The 16,701-nt window shown below is 49.1% G+C and overlaps 1 protein-coding gene across 2 annotated transcripts in view; it reads right to left on the bottom strand.

Moving 5' to 3' along the window:
- The window catches only part of TACC2 (transforming, acidic coiled-coil containing protein 2), an 81,218-nt gene extending 64,833 nt beyond the window's left edge, over positions 1-16,385 (bottom strand). The window contains exon 1 of one of the 2 annotated variants that reach the window (XM_006831420.1): positions 16,233-16,385. In XM_006831420.1, the coding sequence (XP_006831483.1) occupies positions 16,233-16,300 (68 nt within the window). In that variant the 5' untranslated portion in view covers positions 16,301-16,385. The remainder of the gene's footprint in view (positions 1-16,232) is intronic. The other variant, XM_006831421.1, reaches the window with a different exon arrangement.
- Between the last annotated feature and the right edge of the window lie 316 nt (positions 16,386-16,701).

Below are 16,701 nucleotides of genomic sequence, written 5' to 3'. Positions count from 1 at the left end.
GATGAGGTCTAATATAATGTAATTGCTTCTGTGATCATGATGAAGCCTGCCTTGTGCAGTCAACTGAAAGGAACTTTCCTTGGGAGTGTCGTCTGCTTCCAAAACATGTGGAAGCTCTGGCAAAGCTTGCTTGCTTTTCCCTGGCTTCTGGAGCCTGCATCTGGCTTGCCAACTGACCTCCAGTTCTTGGGACTTGAACCAACAGTCTGCCATCTTTCCGGAGGACCTTGAATTCATTTGCCTGGCAGTCAGAAGCCTGCCACCTGACCCACAGATGTGGAGCTTGCGCACCTCTACATACTATGTATGAGTCATTTCCTTGAGCTAAACCTCCCTGTACGTGCATATACAAATTACACTGGTTTTACTTCTCTAGAAAACCCAGCCTAAGGTAGTATCATTTCAAGACTGAAGGCCCACAAACCCTCACCTTTCCCCTTGACTCCAAGACTTGGACGCAAGAGAGGGAGGGGACGACAGAAGATGGCGGGGGGGGGGGGGGGCAGGGGGGTGCAGGGAAAGTCAGGGTCTGTGTCGGTCACTCAGGACTCCCAGGGGACTAACATTTGACTCTTAATGCTTGTCTCAGATGAGGTCACCCATCCTACAAACCAAGAAACCCAATCCCTGCCATCAATACAATTCCAACACAGACGCTATAGGACTGAGACTACAAATCTTTACGGGAGCAGACAACAGCCTCATCTTCCTCCCCAAGAGCAGCTGGAGGTTCAAACTACCCAACTGAGTGCTTTGCTTTAACCACAGCACCACCAGGGTTCCTTCTCATCCTAGACTCTGTCTCGGAGACCCGTTTCCTAATGACTAGACCCACCCAGGCTTAAGGGTTACTTTTTAATTTCCCTGTACAATCTGGTAACCCTTGTTTTGTGTTCCACCCACCCAGGACCAGGCATTTCCAGGGGACGTTCTCTGTCCCAGCCTCACTTCCTCAGCTCTTTCCAAAATGAGAATGCTTTATCGCAAGTTCTTAAATTCCACCCGCCTCTCTGGTTTTGAATGCACAGTAGTAAATCTCATACAAAGTCAGCTTTCTAGAGTCAGAGCAGCCTCGCCAACAGCTCCAATGTGCCTGGTTAGCTCTTTACAAGACTTTGCGGGAAAATGAATTTAATTTAGTCGATACACACAATGGGGTATTAAGTAAAATTATTGCTGCATTTTCCCTTTAGCGAGGATGAGAGGGAGCACAGCTCCACAGCAAGCCCTGGGCAGATGTCCCCTCGTCCCCTTTGGGACAACAGCCTTCCAACCAACCTCTTTGGCTACAGCCATTGTCCACATGGGGGTGCAAAAGGTGAAGTTTTTTTAACAGCCAGGGAGGGCCTCCAGGGAGAATTTTAGGAATGCCAATTTCCAGACAATCCTAAGAGACATAGGCAATCTCTTGATTCTACAAATTCAGATCTAGATATTGGAAGTGCAAGATGGCCCCATCTCTTAGGTTACAGATTGGGAACATCAGAATGTCAGCTTGCGACTGCAGCAAGGTAAAGGAACAAGGGGGCTGTTTCCACCTTCTTCCCTTGAACACAAACCCTCATCTGATCCCGAGTCTCCCCTTTTACATCCATCCAAGGCTGCCTAGGATCAAGTCCATCCAAATTCCTTGGCATGACACCCAAAGTCTTCCAAGACCCGGCCCTCTGGTTCCCTGCCTGTCACCATGTGACCCAAACAAGCACCCACCCCACCCCATGCCCAAATCCAACTGCTCCTCTGCTCTTCCTGTGGTGCAGATACTAGACGTACATCACTTCTTCATGCAGCCTTCTGCTCGCCAGGCCTTAAACCCTCTCTGGATGCTGAAATCTTGTGCCAGGCCCTAAGATGCCCATGCACACAGCTTGAGGCACCCTGGCCACCACTAGACTGTGAGCTTCCCACAGGCTGGGGCTGTGGGTCCTAACACCTTCTCTGTCCCCATGGTGCACCTGACTTGGTCCCTAATTCTTCATCTTCCGCTCTCAGTCTGCCACTCTGGCCTTTTCCAACTTTGACCTTCACTGCTCTTACTTCGTCTTCTCAGCATTTTGACCAATAAATCATTAAGTCTGGCTACGGGTTAGAGATTCTAGGGACCCCTGAGTTTGGGGCAATGAAGACCCTCTCAAGGAAAGCATGTGCCTGGTCACTCTATGCACCCCCTTTGCATACCAGGTTAGGCCACTGAAATCCTTGAATTTTAGAAGGGTGGTCACATTCGGAGTGATGGAGAAAAGGCAGTATTCAGAAAAATCACAGGCTCATAATGTTCAGCACACATTGGGAAAGATAATGTGTACACAAAGAAGAGAAGCCACATCATCGAATTAAAGAAAGAGACCCCATGTGAATGGGCTGGCTCTGAGGTTTAGCACCTTTTCCCACTTAATTGACATGAAGGGGCTTCCTTGTTGTTATCAACAGAGGAGACAAGGACTAGAATGTGATTGGTGCACAAGCTCCTCTGTGGATATTTCAGGTATCACATTGCAGAGTCCCCGGTCTCTTTCTTATCTGCAGAATTCTGTGACAGAGAGGGGTACAGGGTTTCACCCCCTTTCACAGATGTCTTAACTGAGGCACTGAAAAACAGGCAGGCTCAAATCCCAAGCGTGAGCTCTGCCATGTGCTCAGAAGCCGTGGACAGTGAATACTGCATGAATGCCACTCTCTACTAACTGCTCAAAGCTTCCCTGTTCCTAGTGGTGGCCACGGGTGGGCTGGCTGGGGGCTGGTTGACCAAGGGCTTGTTGGCAGTGAGATGGCTGTTCATGGGCTGGTTGACTGAGGGCTGGTTGGCCATGGGTTGGTTCACTGTGGGTTAGTTGACTGTAGCCTGGTTGGCCATGGACTGGTTGGCCAGGGGCTGGTTGACCAAGGGCTGGTTGACACTGATTTGTGCAAACCCCTCTTTATGCTGTGAACAGCGGGGTCATTAGATCGGACCAGCCTTACTCTCTAGGCCATCAGCCTTCTGGTGAAGGTAAAGCACAGACTAATAAAGGAGCCCTGCTGGTGTGGTGGTTAAAGCGTTCGGCTGCTAACCAAAAGGGCGGACCTTTGCACCCATCAACTCCTCTTTGGGAGAAAGATGTAACAGCCCATTTCTATAAAGATTTGGAAATGTTACAGGGTCACCATGAGTCAGAATTAACTCAGCAGCAATGGGCTTGACGTTTTTTTATGGACTGAGAGATGCTGCTTAGAAAGACCAAGAGGAAAGAAGAATGTTCCCATTCCAGAGAGCAGTGAGCGATGAGGGCAACGAGAAGGCGGGGCCTGAGGGAGAGAGACCGGGAGGGGCAGAGTCGCTTTGCTGACCGCAGCCTCCACTCAGCCACCAGCTCACTGTCTTGTCTATGGGAGCAGGTGACTGGTGGTGACCACGGTCCCCACTCAATCCAGCAGTGGCCTTGGATCTTCAGCTGTCTGTGGAGTTCCAGTGTGGTGGAATCCAAATAGAGTTGAGAACTATGGCCCAGCAAGGGGTCAGGGCTCATGGCATGTGGTCCACAGAGCTGGTTCTGTCACACTCTCTGCTCCTCTGTGAATTACAGCCGCTGGACAAGGAGGACATTGAGAACAAACACTTCTCCACTCTGATCCTCACTGACAGTCTGTGGAGGGACCACCTTTGACCCACCACTACCTCAGTCCCCTGCTTAGCACATGCACACTTCTTAGTCATGAGTTTAGGAGTCAAAAGTCGGTGCTCAATAACCCACCTGGTCTCTCCAGATCTGCGATCAGAAGAGCTAGATGGTGCCCAGCTACCACAACCGGCATTTCTGATCATGGACACAAGGTCCTGGATAGACTGGGAGAAACCTGTAGAACCAAGCTCAAATTCCTAAATCAGTAGACTGATAGAGACTAGAAAAATCCCCAGAACCTTTGCCCTAAGATGCCCTTTGAACTTGGCGCTGAAACTACTCTTAAGAGTCGCTCTTCTGATAAATAAAGGCCTGGCTTAACCCTTAAACACTTAAACTCTTAAATAATCAACTCTATGAGACCAAAAAGCCAACATTTATTTACCCAGAAGCAAAGATGAGAAGGTAGAAAGGAGGAGCAGGGAAGCTAGATCAGTGAAAATCTGGGAATGTTGACAAATCGAAAAGAGTTACCAATGGCACAGAAGAGTTTGTATAAAACTTGTTAAATGGGGATTTAATTTGCTGTGTAACATTCCACCGAAAGCACAAAGAAATACTTAAAAAACCACAACAATAAACAGAAAATTCCATTTTCACCACACACACACACACACACACACACACACACATGCTGGATTGCTGTAGGACCCAGTCAGACCCTTGTCTCCCCCCGCCCCATGGGTCTTGTTCTAGCCTCTGTGTACATCTGACTTCTGCTTCTCTGAATGCAGTCAGGGAAACAGACCCCAGCGCCGCCATCAGAGACCTTCCACCTGCAGCCCCGTGCCTGGCCTACATGACATGTGTGAAGATGTTTTCCTGGATCTGATGCCGTCTCTCCGCCTTCTTCCTGAAGGAAGATGCTTCCAGCCCACTGAATGACTGTCCTTTAGTGTGGAACATGCTGCCCACCAGGAACCTTCAGCTCAGCCCTGACAATGACAAACAGCAGCCACACGCAGTGGCTTCTGACGTTCGAGGAGACAAAGATCTGGTTCACAGCGAAGTTACTCATGGGATTCGAGGCAGAGTCTGCACTAAAGATGCTGTGGGCATGTAGGTTGTACGGGCACAAAAGACTGCGCAGTCACTTTAGGTGTGTGCACTGTAGGTGGTGTGTACACTGTAGGTGGCGTGTGCACTGTAGGTGATAAGTACACAGCAGGTGGTGTGTACACTGTAGGTGTTCTGTACACAGTATGTGGTGTGTACACTGTAGGTGGTGTGTGCATAGTAGGTTGTAAGTACATTGTAGGTGGTGTGTGTACTGTAGGTGATGTGTACACAGTACGTGGTGTGTACACTGTAGGTGGCGTGTGCACTGTAGTTGGCATGTGCACTGTAGGTGGTGTGTACACTGTAGGTGGCGTGTACATACGTGGTGTGTACACTGTAGGTGGCGTGTACACTGTAGGTGGTGTGTACACTGCAGGTGGCGTGTACACTGTAGGTGGCGTGTACACTGTAGGTGGCATGTACACTAGGTTGTGTGTACACTGTACGTGGCATGTGCACTGTCGGTGGCGTGTGCACTGCAGGTGGCATGTACACTGTGGGTGGCATGTACACGGTAGCTGGTGCGTACACTGTAGGTGGGGTGCGCACTAGAGGTAGAGTGCACACTAGAGGTGAAGTGTCCACTAAAGGTGGTGCCTACACACGAGAGCTGCAGGAACAACAGCTCCTCCTGGATGAGCCCCACAAACATGCTGGCGACTGTCCTCGTCATGGCCCTGTGTTTGTACAACCAGCACTGTGTGCATGGCAGCACGTGTAGTCATGGAGAAAGATCTGGATGGGTTTTGTGTGTGTCAGACCCAGACAAACAGCACACTGTCACCGTGGCAGTGTGAGGGTTGGATTGCATTCCACTCATCTTGGGCTCCACATGGGAGTCTGGGTTACATTTAACTTGGGCAAGTCTCAAAAGGTGGAGGACCAGGAGTCTGTTTAACCAGGGCTGCACACTGGCCCTTCCCAACATGGCTGACGAAGTAAAACTGGAACAAATCCGAATAGGTAAAATTACAGGTGAACACCATGCTAGAAATGTAATCTCCCTCTGAGAAAACAAGGGCAGTATGTCTATAACACACTCTTTACCAAAACGGTTGGAAACCACAGTGTCCAGCTCAAAGATGGCGGCCAGCACTGTGAATGAGCATTGTTCTCCACAGTACTGGCAACAAACCAATCTCTTTGTTGATTGAGGCTTTTAAAGGGCTCTTAAAGGCCTTCTTCTGAGTCTCCAGTTTCAAGCCTTCACCTTGGAATTTATTCCATTCTATCATTTCACTTTACCCAAATCTTAAAAATCCAGACTGTTTCAATTTCATGCCGTTGGCCACAACTGAACTAGTCCAGAGCTGTATGTCTAATGCCCTTGAGTTTGCCAGACCTGAGGAGAAATGTACTTTCTCTTTTGATAGCAACAGCCAAGACCATCTCTGAGGACAAATCGAGTAAGCACCCACCTCCCTTGGGAACTGATCTCTAGAACATCCTAGAGGAGATGGAGTCAGCCAGGAAAGACAAAGACACCTTAGGGCAAACACCCAAGTTAAGACTCATTTCCCCCACACCCCAGATAAATTACCCACTAGAATTCCTCTGGAGAAAGAGAATTTACAATCTAGGCTATTCCACTGCCCTGGGGGGATGCCTCTGATTCAAGCTTAACATGTGATACTGTTCCTCCAAAAAATATATATTTTTAGCAAATTGAAAGTTAAAGGGAAAAGATTAAAATGACTTCTTTGAATAATGACTACCAGGAAAGGTCTGAGTGAGATGTCACAAATGCTTTGCCGATGGGCTTTCAAACAATGTTCTGTTCTGGAAAAGTCCTCTGAGATTTTTAAGACCCCAACATTTCCATTTACAAAATTCTTGGACTCCCAGAACTCCAATACTTTGGAATAAATGAAATGGGGGTGTGGATGTCTAACAGACTCAAACTGACTTACTGTTTTCAGTCTATAAGGACACAGAGCTGGAGCAAACCCAGGCAGGGGGGCTATACCCAGCCTCGTCTCCACCCGTCACCCAGGCTCCAGAGCCCAGAGCCAGCAACTCCAAAGAGACTTCAAGCAAGAAGAGCTGGATCCATTTCCATTTAAGGAGAAAGCAGAGGAAGTAGCAACAACAGCCCTTCTAAATAAGGACGAAGACCCACCGTTTGTCTGCTCCAACTTACAGACACAGAACTACCATGCCCTCCCCAAGGGTTCCAAGGCTGTTCGGTACAATCTTTGTTAGTAGACTGCCTCATCTCCCACAGAGCAGCTGGGGAGTTCCTGCATCGGAGCCCTTTAATCAGTGCACGACCAGGGCTCATTGGTAGAGAGACAACGGGCAGCCCATCGTCTCACAGTGAGCGATGTACCGCCCTGCCATTGGGCTACTGTGTGTAGAAACGTGGTCTTGCTGGTCCCGGGAGCTGCCTTCCTTTGCACGAGCTCAAGATGCAGGGCTAGAGTGATGAGGTCACTATCCACAGTCCATAGCCGCTGCCGGAGGTTCTGCAGCATATGCAGAGCAAAGAGACGAGTCAAGACTGGAACAGAAAATGCCCGTCAAAGGGGCGCAGAGTAGAGGCTGGGTAGAAAGCAGGCATCAAAGAAGGGCAGGTTGTCCAGCAGGGCCGAGAGGAGAGCTGGGCTGTGGGGCGAGAGTGGGGACCTGCTGATCAGCTGGAGACCACCTGCCTTCTCCCAGGGATGCCCTGTGGACAGAGGTTCACTTCCACTAACCCGGGGGCTCCAGCCAAAGCTATGAGTCACATGGAGATGGCAGAAGAGCCAGGTGCTGAACCTGCCATCTTCGGGCGATGGGTCAGGTCCTTAAGTCAAAATCCCACAGATCCTCAGCACCCTCTCTTGGACATTCAGCCAGCCTGTCACTGCCCCTCTGAGTCCCAGACTGCAGGGGCCTTTCACCTGGGGGTCAGATGGAGTGATGGTTCTTTATGCTACCAAGACATTCATTCATTTGTTCATGCATTCACTCATGAAATATTTATCGAGCCCCGACCAGGTGGGAGGCACTACAATGGATTCTAGAACACGAGCATGAACAAGAAGGGCCTCATGTGGCTTCAATCTGGTGAGAGCAGTCAAGAGGGACGAAGCAAGTCATGGCCACCAGCTGTGCTGGGTATTTTGAAGACCCCCAACAAGAGAACAAGAAGAAGCTGGATGTCCAACACACCAGGCAGCAGCTACATGTGGCTATTGAAACGAATGAAAAATATTGAAACATTAAAACCTGGCCACATCCAAGTGCTCAAAAGCCACATATGGTTAGTGGTTCCTGTACGGGGCAGCCCAGACAGAAATCATTTCCATCTCTGCAGAAGGTTCTAGACAGTGCTTGTGTCGGAGACAATGGCAAGGAGGAGTGAGATAGAGCAGTAACAGTCCTTTTTCAGAGGATGGTTCTAGAAGGAAAAGTTGTTGAAAAGTACGGCTGGAGAGGAGCCAGAGCAAGTGAGTGTGGGTGGAACGTTTTCTGGACAGCACTGTGGTGAGTGCCAAGGTGATGGTGGGATGTGTGTGGACTCAGCTGATTCTCGGGACAGCAGCAGTCAATGCCAGGAGAGGTGCTGCCCATGGGTTTTCTTTCAGACACAAAGCAATGGGCCGTAGATACAGGGTCTCACCAGAAAAGGATGAGGATGACTTAGGATGTCTGAAGAAGACCTACTGCCACCAAGTCAGTTCCAACTCCTAGTGACCCCGTAGGGCAAAGAAGAACTGTCCCTTGGGGTTTCTGAGGTTGTGAATCTCCCCAGAAGCAGACTGCCTCATCTTCCCCCCACCCCCTCCCTGCAGAGCAGCTGGTGAATTTAAACCACTTGACCTTTCCGTTAGCAGCCCAAGGCACTGCACTATACCTAATCTCCTCTTTGAAGAAGAAGAGGGTGAAGGAACTGGAGAGACAAGATCTGCCTGCCAGGTTTCTGGGCTGAGCAGTTAGGTAGGTGAGGTGCCAGGTGCTGAGATGGGAAGGCTCGGCTGGGGTCAGGCGGATTTGTGTTGATTGTTTTATCTGTGGCTTTTGTTTTCTTGAGAGAAGGAAGGTAGTCGGAGTTCTGTTTTGACCATCAGACTGGAGCTCTCTGGGTAAGTAAACAGAGGGCTGAGGATGGGGATAGGATGGGAGAGCAGGCTATGAACTGGGGCACTACTGGCAGGTGGACTCCAGGTGTGGCTGTGGCGTTGTGGGGTACAGCACTGGACCGCACGGTCGGTTTGAACCACAAGGTCAGCGGTTCAAACGCACCAGCTGCTCCTTGGAAACCCTAGACAGCACTTAACAACAACAACATTTGCAGGTAACAGTACTTAATTCTACAAGCGTGGGTGAGATTCTCAGAGAGAGAATCAAGAACAAAGGCAGCCTGGTAGGAAGCTCGCAAACCCCACCACGGGGCAGAAGTGGGCCACAGCAAACTACTTTTGTAAATAAAGTTTTATTGGGACACTGGTCTGCAGATTATCTGTGGCCGCTTCCAAACTACAATAGCGCAGTTAAGCAGCTATGACCATGACCACAGAACTCACCCAGGCTAAAGTATGAAACACCTGGCTCTTCACAGAAAACTTTCCTGGTCCCTTGACTTAAAGCCCCCTAAGCCTTGGTTTCCTTATCCATAAAATGGGGGTGGTGGATATAATATTTATCTAGTGGAAACCCCTCACAGAGCTGGCTCAGAGTTTCCAAGTTGGTTCAGTATTGCTAAGTGGATGGGATTTCTCACTCTTAGCTTTGACACTATCTCAGCCAGCTGTTTCTACGTTTGGTGCAAACAGTAACATACAACCCCTTCCCCAGAAACATCTGTGGGTTGGGAAATACAAACAGAAACCAACATCATCCAAAGTTATTGCTTTCAACACAGGATGCAGGGAGGTGAGCAGCTCTGACCCAGCCTGTTCCTCGTGGTCAGCCAGAGGCCCCCAGGCCTCTGTCCAACCTGAAACAAGAGCATTGGTCTATGAACAATGAATTTTCACAGAGCAAGCATCTATAGTGCTGAAGTCCTCATCATTCATCTTAAGGGAAAAGGATGGAATTGTTCAACATCCTTTGCTTACACCCCAGCTCTGACAACCCATCTGGCAAGATCAGCCAGTCATATTTCAAGCTAAAGTGGTTTCCTAGACAACTAAAACTATTAGCCATGGAAACAGGCCATAGAAAACAGTAGGAAGAAATGCAGGGTTGTGGGTAGGGTCGATGGGGTAAGAGTGACCCAGCATCTTGATGTCATGCCAGCCGACAGAGACATAATCAATAACAGAATGCTGTTGTCTTACCATCAGCAGGGAATCCTATCTTAGTGTGGACAATGGAAAGAGATAGCTGGTCCCTTGGACAGCCCTGAAGGACTCCGAATACACTTGCATTCTGCCCAACTCAGAGACAGCCTGCAGACAGGGTGCAAAGAGAAGGCAGCTAGTAAATAGGAGATGGACAATTAGAAGAGGCTGGGAGTGGACCTGTGGGAAAAAGAACTGGACCACAAGGTTGGAATGAACCACAAAGTCGGAAGCTCAAACTCACCAGTCGCTCCTCAGAAATCCTACACAGGGTCGCTGTGAATCAGAACTGACTCCATAGCATGTAACAAGTAGAAGAGGCAGCAGCTTATCTCTAGCAAAGTGAAGGACTAAAAGTACTGTGAAGTCAGACACTTGGCTAAGGGGTCATGCTGGAGACAGGAAAAACGCACCCTGGCGGTCATTTGGGATCTGGGTAACTCCCAATACACGGAAACCTGTGCAGCTAACTTAGTTTTAGGGGGGAAAAAACTCTACTAATTTTGTCCAACAATTATATCCAAACTGAAATCTGCTTTCAGGAACCAAGAAACTGGCTTCAGCCCATATCAGAAATGCTGTCGTTTAAGCTAAGAGATTCAGCAGGGGTTGTGTCAAGATAGGAGACTTTGAAAAAAGTCTCCAGTGTGGTCTAAAGGAAGGTTCCTGCCGGGAGCCCCAGCTGCTCTTTCTGGTCTGAGAAACTGAGACGTTGGCAATTTCCAGACACAGACTGACCCTGCAGGGGCCGCTGCCCGGTGGTTCTGCCTGCTCAGAGTCTGGCATCTCAACCTCTGAACAACCCCGCGAGCAGGTGGACAAATTCAGGATCATCAGTCTTTCACCACAGTGCAGAGACTGAAGCAAAGAGAGTCAGAAACCGTAATGGGAAGGACTAGAACGTTTGCTTTTTCACCTATTACTACCGGTGCCAGAAGAGTTCCATATCCCTTTCTTGAGTTGGTCAATCTAGTGATGTGGTGTCCAAGATTTCTCTCTTGTCCTGGTCACTTTCCCTCAATTCAATGTTGACTCCATCTGCTTGTCAAATCCCAGCCCAAATTCACTGTCTTTCTCCCAAGCTAGTTTGTCCATAACCCAGTTTCCTGTCTGAGTGACTGCACCATCTTTCTCTTAGCCACTCTAGCAGAGCCTCCACTTATGTTTGTCCTTTCCGCTCACATCAACCAGTCGCCAGGGCCTGTAGCTACATCCGTATCCCTTCTCTCCCATCCATTCTGACACGTTCATTTCAACAACCAACACTCTGCCCAGGCATTGGTTCGCATGCTCTACAGAGCCACAGGTTTCCGAATTTGTGATTTGTTTTTGTTTTTTAGAGCTCAAGATCTGTTAGATTTAAACTTCTTTGCCAATAACCAAACACTTTAAGGGATGAGTCACTGGGCTTGGGAACTTAGTCTTATGGGACATCTAGGTCAACTATCCTAACATAGTCCACGAAGATAATGTTCTACATCCTACTCTGGTAAGTAGCAACTGACTGAGGTCTTACAAGCTTACAAGGGGCACCTAAGATGCAACTACTGATCTCTCTCTGTTTGGAGCAAAGAAGAGTGAAGAAAATAAAGGACTCATGGAAACAATTAGTCTAAAGAATTAATAGACCAAAGGAACCTCAGCCTCTATCTATTACCTTGAGACCAAAAGAACTAGATGGTGCCCAGCTATCATTACTAACCACTCTGACTAAAATCACAGGAGAAGGTTCTGGATAGAGTGGGAAGAAAATGGGAAACAGAATTCAAAATCATAACTAAGACCAGACTTACTGGTCGTACAGAGACTGGTGAAACCTCCCCAAGTCTGTGGTCCTTAAATACCCTTCAAGCCTGGAACTGAACTCAGCTCCGTGGATCATGTTTCAGCTGAACAACAAACAAGCCTGTAATGTGACTAACAACACCAGTGAGGAATGGACACTCCTCAGAACAACCAATCAAATGAGACCAAAGCAGGGTGGTAGGGTCGGGGTGGGGGCTGTGTGTTTACCTGGGATTATGCATCCCTAACAAATCCCATCCCATCGTTAAATTCCCTCGAGTCAGTTCCAACTCATAGTGGCCCTGTATTCCGAGGAGCGGCTGGTGAGTTTGAACCACCAACCTTGTGATTCAAACTGACCCCGCAGTCCGGTGCTTATCCTACAGCGCCACACAAGAAGCATCCTTTAAACAGCAAGGACAGCAGCTACGATAGTGATGGATGCTGTGCACCTATATTAGTGAGCGGAAGAGGAGGGATGTCCCGTAGGAGTGGTAGATGCAGAACGTAACCCTGCTCACTGTTGGTTGGTTTCCGTCTTGTTTTGTTTTTGCTTTCACTTTTTATTGTAAATTGGATGAAGGTTTACAGAGCAAATCAGTTTTCCATTCAACAAATCATATACATTTGTTTCATGTCATTGTTTGCAATTCCCCACATTGAAACATCACTCAGCCCACTTCCTGTCTTTTTCCCATTTCCATTCCTTCTTCTTTTCCTAATCCTTCTGAAGTCTGTCCTTGGGTAAAGGCTGCCCTCTTGGTCTCAAATGGTTGATTATTCTAAGGTGTGCATATTGCTCTCCTCCTCTAGACCTGACTAGTGTTGGGCTGAGAATTGAGCTACAGGGGTCAAGTTCAGTTCCAAACCTGAAGGGTAACCAAGGGTCTTAGTGATTCTTGGTCAACATCTCTTCTGGTTTTTAAGAAAATGAAGAAACAGGTTTAACAGCTGTGTAAGCAAACTTGTTAACTTATGCTTACTTTCAATGGTTTAGAAAGATTTCGGGTTCAAGGGTTTCCAACACAAAACACTGATCTAGGTATAACAATGAAGTTTGAGTAACTGTAACTATTAAACAATCTTCAGCTTTTCTCCACTTGTACTCAAACAGCTAGTGCATTTCGGTGACAGGTCAATTATGTTAAATGTTGCTCTTAAACCACATTACACTGAACACTGAAAACAAATTGAAAGACATGCTTTCTCATAAAACTCAAATATAGGCACTATATCTACAGTTACAAACAGAACATTTGGTATGTCTATTAATACTAGTTTCATTTAACAGCCGTTGTTTTTATTGTTTTTAAATGTCATGAAGTCTGTTCCTACTCATAGAGACCCTATATAGGGAGGGCTTCCAAGAAGCAGCCTACCCTCTGGGTTTGAACTGCTGACCTTGTGATTAGCAGCCCAGTGTTTATGCTGCAGCGCCACGCCAGGACTCCTTAACCACCTTAAGTGCCTTCGAGTGGGAATCCAACCCACAGAAACCGCTATAGGGTTTCCAAGGTGCAGCTGCTGGGTTTGAACCGCCAACCTTGTGGTTAGCAGTCCAGTGCTTAACCTACAGCACCACACAAGGCAAATAAATTTAAGCTTTTCTTAAGTTAATAGAGAAAATGAGCTGCAATACCAATACTTTGGGACTTGGGTCTTGGTGTTTGTATGAAATTCTGAAGCTTTGGTTTCAATCTTTCACTGTACTTGTGAGTTACTTTTTCATGTGTTATGGTAAGTGGATCTGGTCAAATAAACCATCCTTTAAAAACTGAAAAATCAATCAATCAATCAATAGCAAGGAACTGGTGACTTCTTTAAAGCCCCCGTGTGGTGCAAATGGCTAACACACTGGGCTGCTAACTAAAAGGTTAGTGGTTCGAGTTCACCCAAAGGCACCTTGGGAGAAAGACTTAGCGATCTACTTGTAAAAAAGCAACCACTGAAAATCTTATGGAGCCCAGTTCTTCTCTGACTTGTGTGTGGTCACAACATTGGAATCAATTTCATAGGCACCAGGGGGTCTCTGTGGGTTGCTCCATCCCCTTGCACTCACCCTCACTCCTACATGTATCCTAGCTCCTCTGGTTTTTCTGCTTGTCCTCTTAAAGCTGAGACACAGAGCTCTCTCCCGCCTTCCTCTCTCCCACTGCATTCCCATACAGAGTGAAGCCGTTGGCTGGAGCTGCAAATACTGCTTAAAGGCAGCCCAGACTAGAAATTGGTAGGAAAGAAATGCTAAAAAACAAAACCAAATCAGTCCTTCACTGAATTCCAAATCACCTCTAGCTTCTACTGTCTTTTGGACCCTCCTGAAGCCCCTCTTTCCCAAAATAGACGTGCTCATCTAGCTGCGGCTGTCTCCAGCCATGCTGGGTGTCAGGTGTGCACCTCTGTCTGTCTCCATCCCTGCAGCCCTGACAGCATCATCTTGCAGTGAGAGCCTTCCATACCCTGGACCTGCACTACGCTGCCTTGTGTATTATTCATGTGCATGTATTTTTAGGTGCGTAGAAACACACACTCATACTATCATGAAAGACCCAGCCTCTCTGGAAAAAAGGAGCTCTTGCAATACACTGTCTTTAAACCTCTAGGCTGGAAAAGAGCCAATCTATCATAGAAAACCCATCCTGGATGTTCAGAGACTGGAGATGTGATCTCAAAGAAGGAATTGCGAGGGCTGGCACCAGCCCCAACCCCAACCGTTTCCTCTCTGTTTGTTGGAAGGACCATGTTAGGAGATGGAGGGATTCTATCAATGAGCACACATATCATGTTTAAGATCTATATTTGGAGACATTTCAGAAGTAGAACTTCTAGGAAGAGAAACCTGAAACCCATCTGGACCAACTCATCCATGAAAACATTTCCTAAGCAGCTTCCATCACAAAGAGGTCAATCAGCCTACATGGTTTTATTGAAATGCAACTATCCCCAAGTGGGAAGAGACCTTAGGGCCTTTATCTCAAAGGGCAGCCTGGACTCCACAGGATCTCCACGCTAGCCCTCAGCCAGCTGAAGTTGGCCATTGACAAATTCAGCAGGGAGTGAGTGTCCGATGCTAGAGAGCTGGGTTTCCTTCCAATGGTTCAAGAGCCTGGTTTTCCAAACACATGGTCATATTATCCTCTCCTGTGACAGGTCAGTACCTGGACAGCAAGCTAAGGAGGGAACAGTCCGTCTGTGTCTACCCCCTGAGAAACGCATCTCCAGTTTTAGAGACTTTGCAAAAAATGGATCGAAAAGGTTCATCTTCGCTGAGGCTTAAGTCCATCTTGATACTGCATGTGTTCCTGCACCAAACAATGCCAGTCAGGAATAAAGCGCAGGATAGGTTGAGTACGAGGTTCAGAGCTCTTACTAAAGAGGAACTCCGCCAGCACCACACACCTCCATTAGAAGACGAGGCTACAGGGAGCCACGGGGCTGAAGACATCACCACAGAAGCTCACCTGCTCCCAAGGATCCAGAGCCCGAGAAGCATGCGGCTCAGCCTGGCATGACATCACCGGCCCGAAGCCTCGTGAGGAAGGACCAGTGAGGACACCCACCCCCCTCCCTGCGAGGCCGCCTAACCCCACTACCACACACAAACCCACCTCACCTGCCTTGTATTTATCTCCGTATCCATCCTTGTCTCTCATGAACTCACCACCTTAGTATTCCACCCCCACCCTCAGAAAATACTCTACCCGGAAACACATGCTCCCCTGGAAGAGGCGAGGAGGCACGGTTAGGATGTGGGGCCCACCCTGGATTCAAGCCTGCCTGGCTGAAACATAACCCGGTGGCCAGACCGACTCAATAAGCCTCCTTCCCCCAACATGCATGGCTGTGTAAAAGATCCGACCATAATAGAAATGGCACTCCTCACCAACACCCATCCAGGGTAAAGGCCACTTGGAATACATTAGCTCTGTGGTCTGGAGAAAAGATCGGATTCCTGGATCGATGTACTGCCTCCACCAATGGCCAATCTGCAAGGCCGGCTCCGAGAACACACGGCCCGGTCGACGAAAGCCTGCCCACCAGTGGATGAGGACTGGCCTGGGCTAACCGGCTGAAGGTCCCTCCACGATGCTGGGAGCCCTCTGGCCGGAAACCCAGTCACCGAGCTGCCAGAGTCCTGAGCTTCCCAGGCGAGGAGTAGTGATGCACGGCTGCTGCCTAGCAGTAAATACCACTGTGCTAGGTGTGCAGACAGACGATGCTGATAGTACCAGAAGCCGCTAACCACGCACCCCACTGCAGACCAAGGGGCCAACTCTCCTCTCTGGGCAGCATCCTGGGGCCGCCAGCTGCTCATTCTCTAGGGCACAGGATAATAGAAAGAGCCGCTACCAGGTAAAGACACTCAAAGCTACAGAAATGCCCAAACCAGCCCTGGCTCCGGGGAGGCAACACTAACAAAGCGGCACAGCCTCCCCTCCTCCGGGGCTCCAGGCACAGCACTTACATGGCCTCAGAAGCCTCCAGGTTCAGGTCGCTGGCTGGGAGTGGCTGCAAGGACTGCGACCCTCCCATCCTCGCTGCGCCCGGGCGTGCAGGCTAGCCGCGAGCAGGGCCAGCGTCCTGGCGCGATTCCTCCAGCGGGGAGCCCGGGGCGGCCCGGCCGGCGGCCGGGGCTGCTGCACTGCGGATCACGGCAGCTGTTGGCATCCGAGACGGCGGCGGCAGCGGTGAGCTGCAGCTCGCGGTTAGGGCCAGAGCCCTGGGAGCGCGCGCCGGGAGTGTGCGTGCGGGTGGCCGGGGCACGCGCAGGGGAGCGCGAACGCGGTGTGGTCCGTAGAAACCCTCCACTGCTCTTAAACCCTCCGGCGGCCCGGCTCCTGTGTGTGACACGATGATGTCATCGCCACTGAGAAGCACCGCCGCCGGCATCACCACAAAGCTCCATCGCTGGCTCCGGAAACGGGGCCGGGGGG

The sequence above is a fragment of the Chrysochloris asiatica genome, unplaced genomic scaffold (assembly GCF_000296735.1).
Source record: "Chrysochloris asiatica unplaced genomic scaffold, ChrAsi1.0 scaffold00003, whole genome shotgun sequence".
Lineage (NCBI taxonomy): Eukaryota > Metazoa > Chordata > Mammalia > Afrosoricida > Chrysochloridae > Chrysochloris > Chrysochloris asiatica.
The sequence above is the reverse complement of the archived record's forward strand: the minus strand, read 5'-3'. Positions and strand labels throughout refer to the sequence as shown.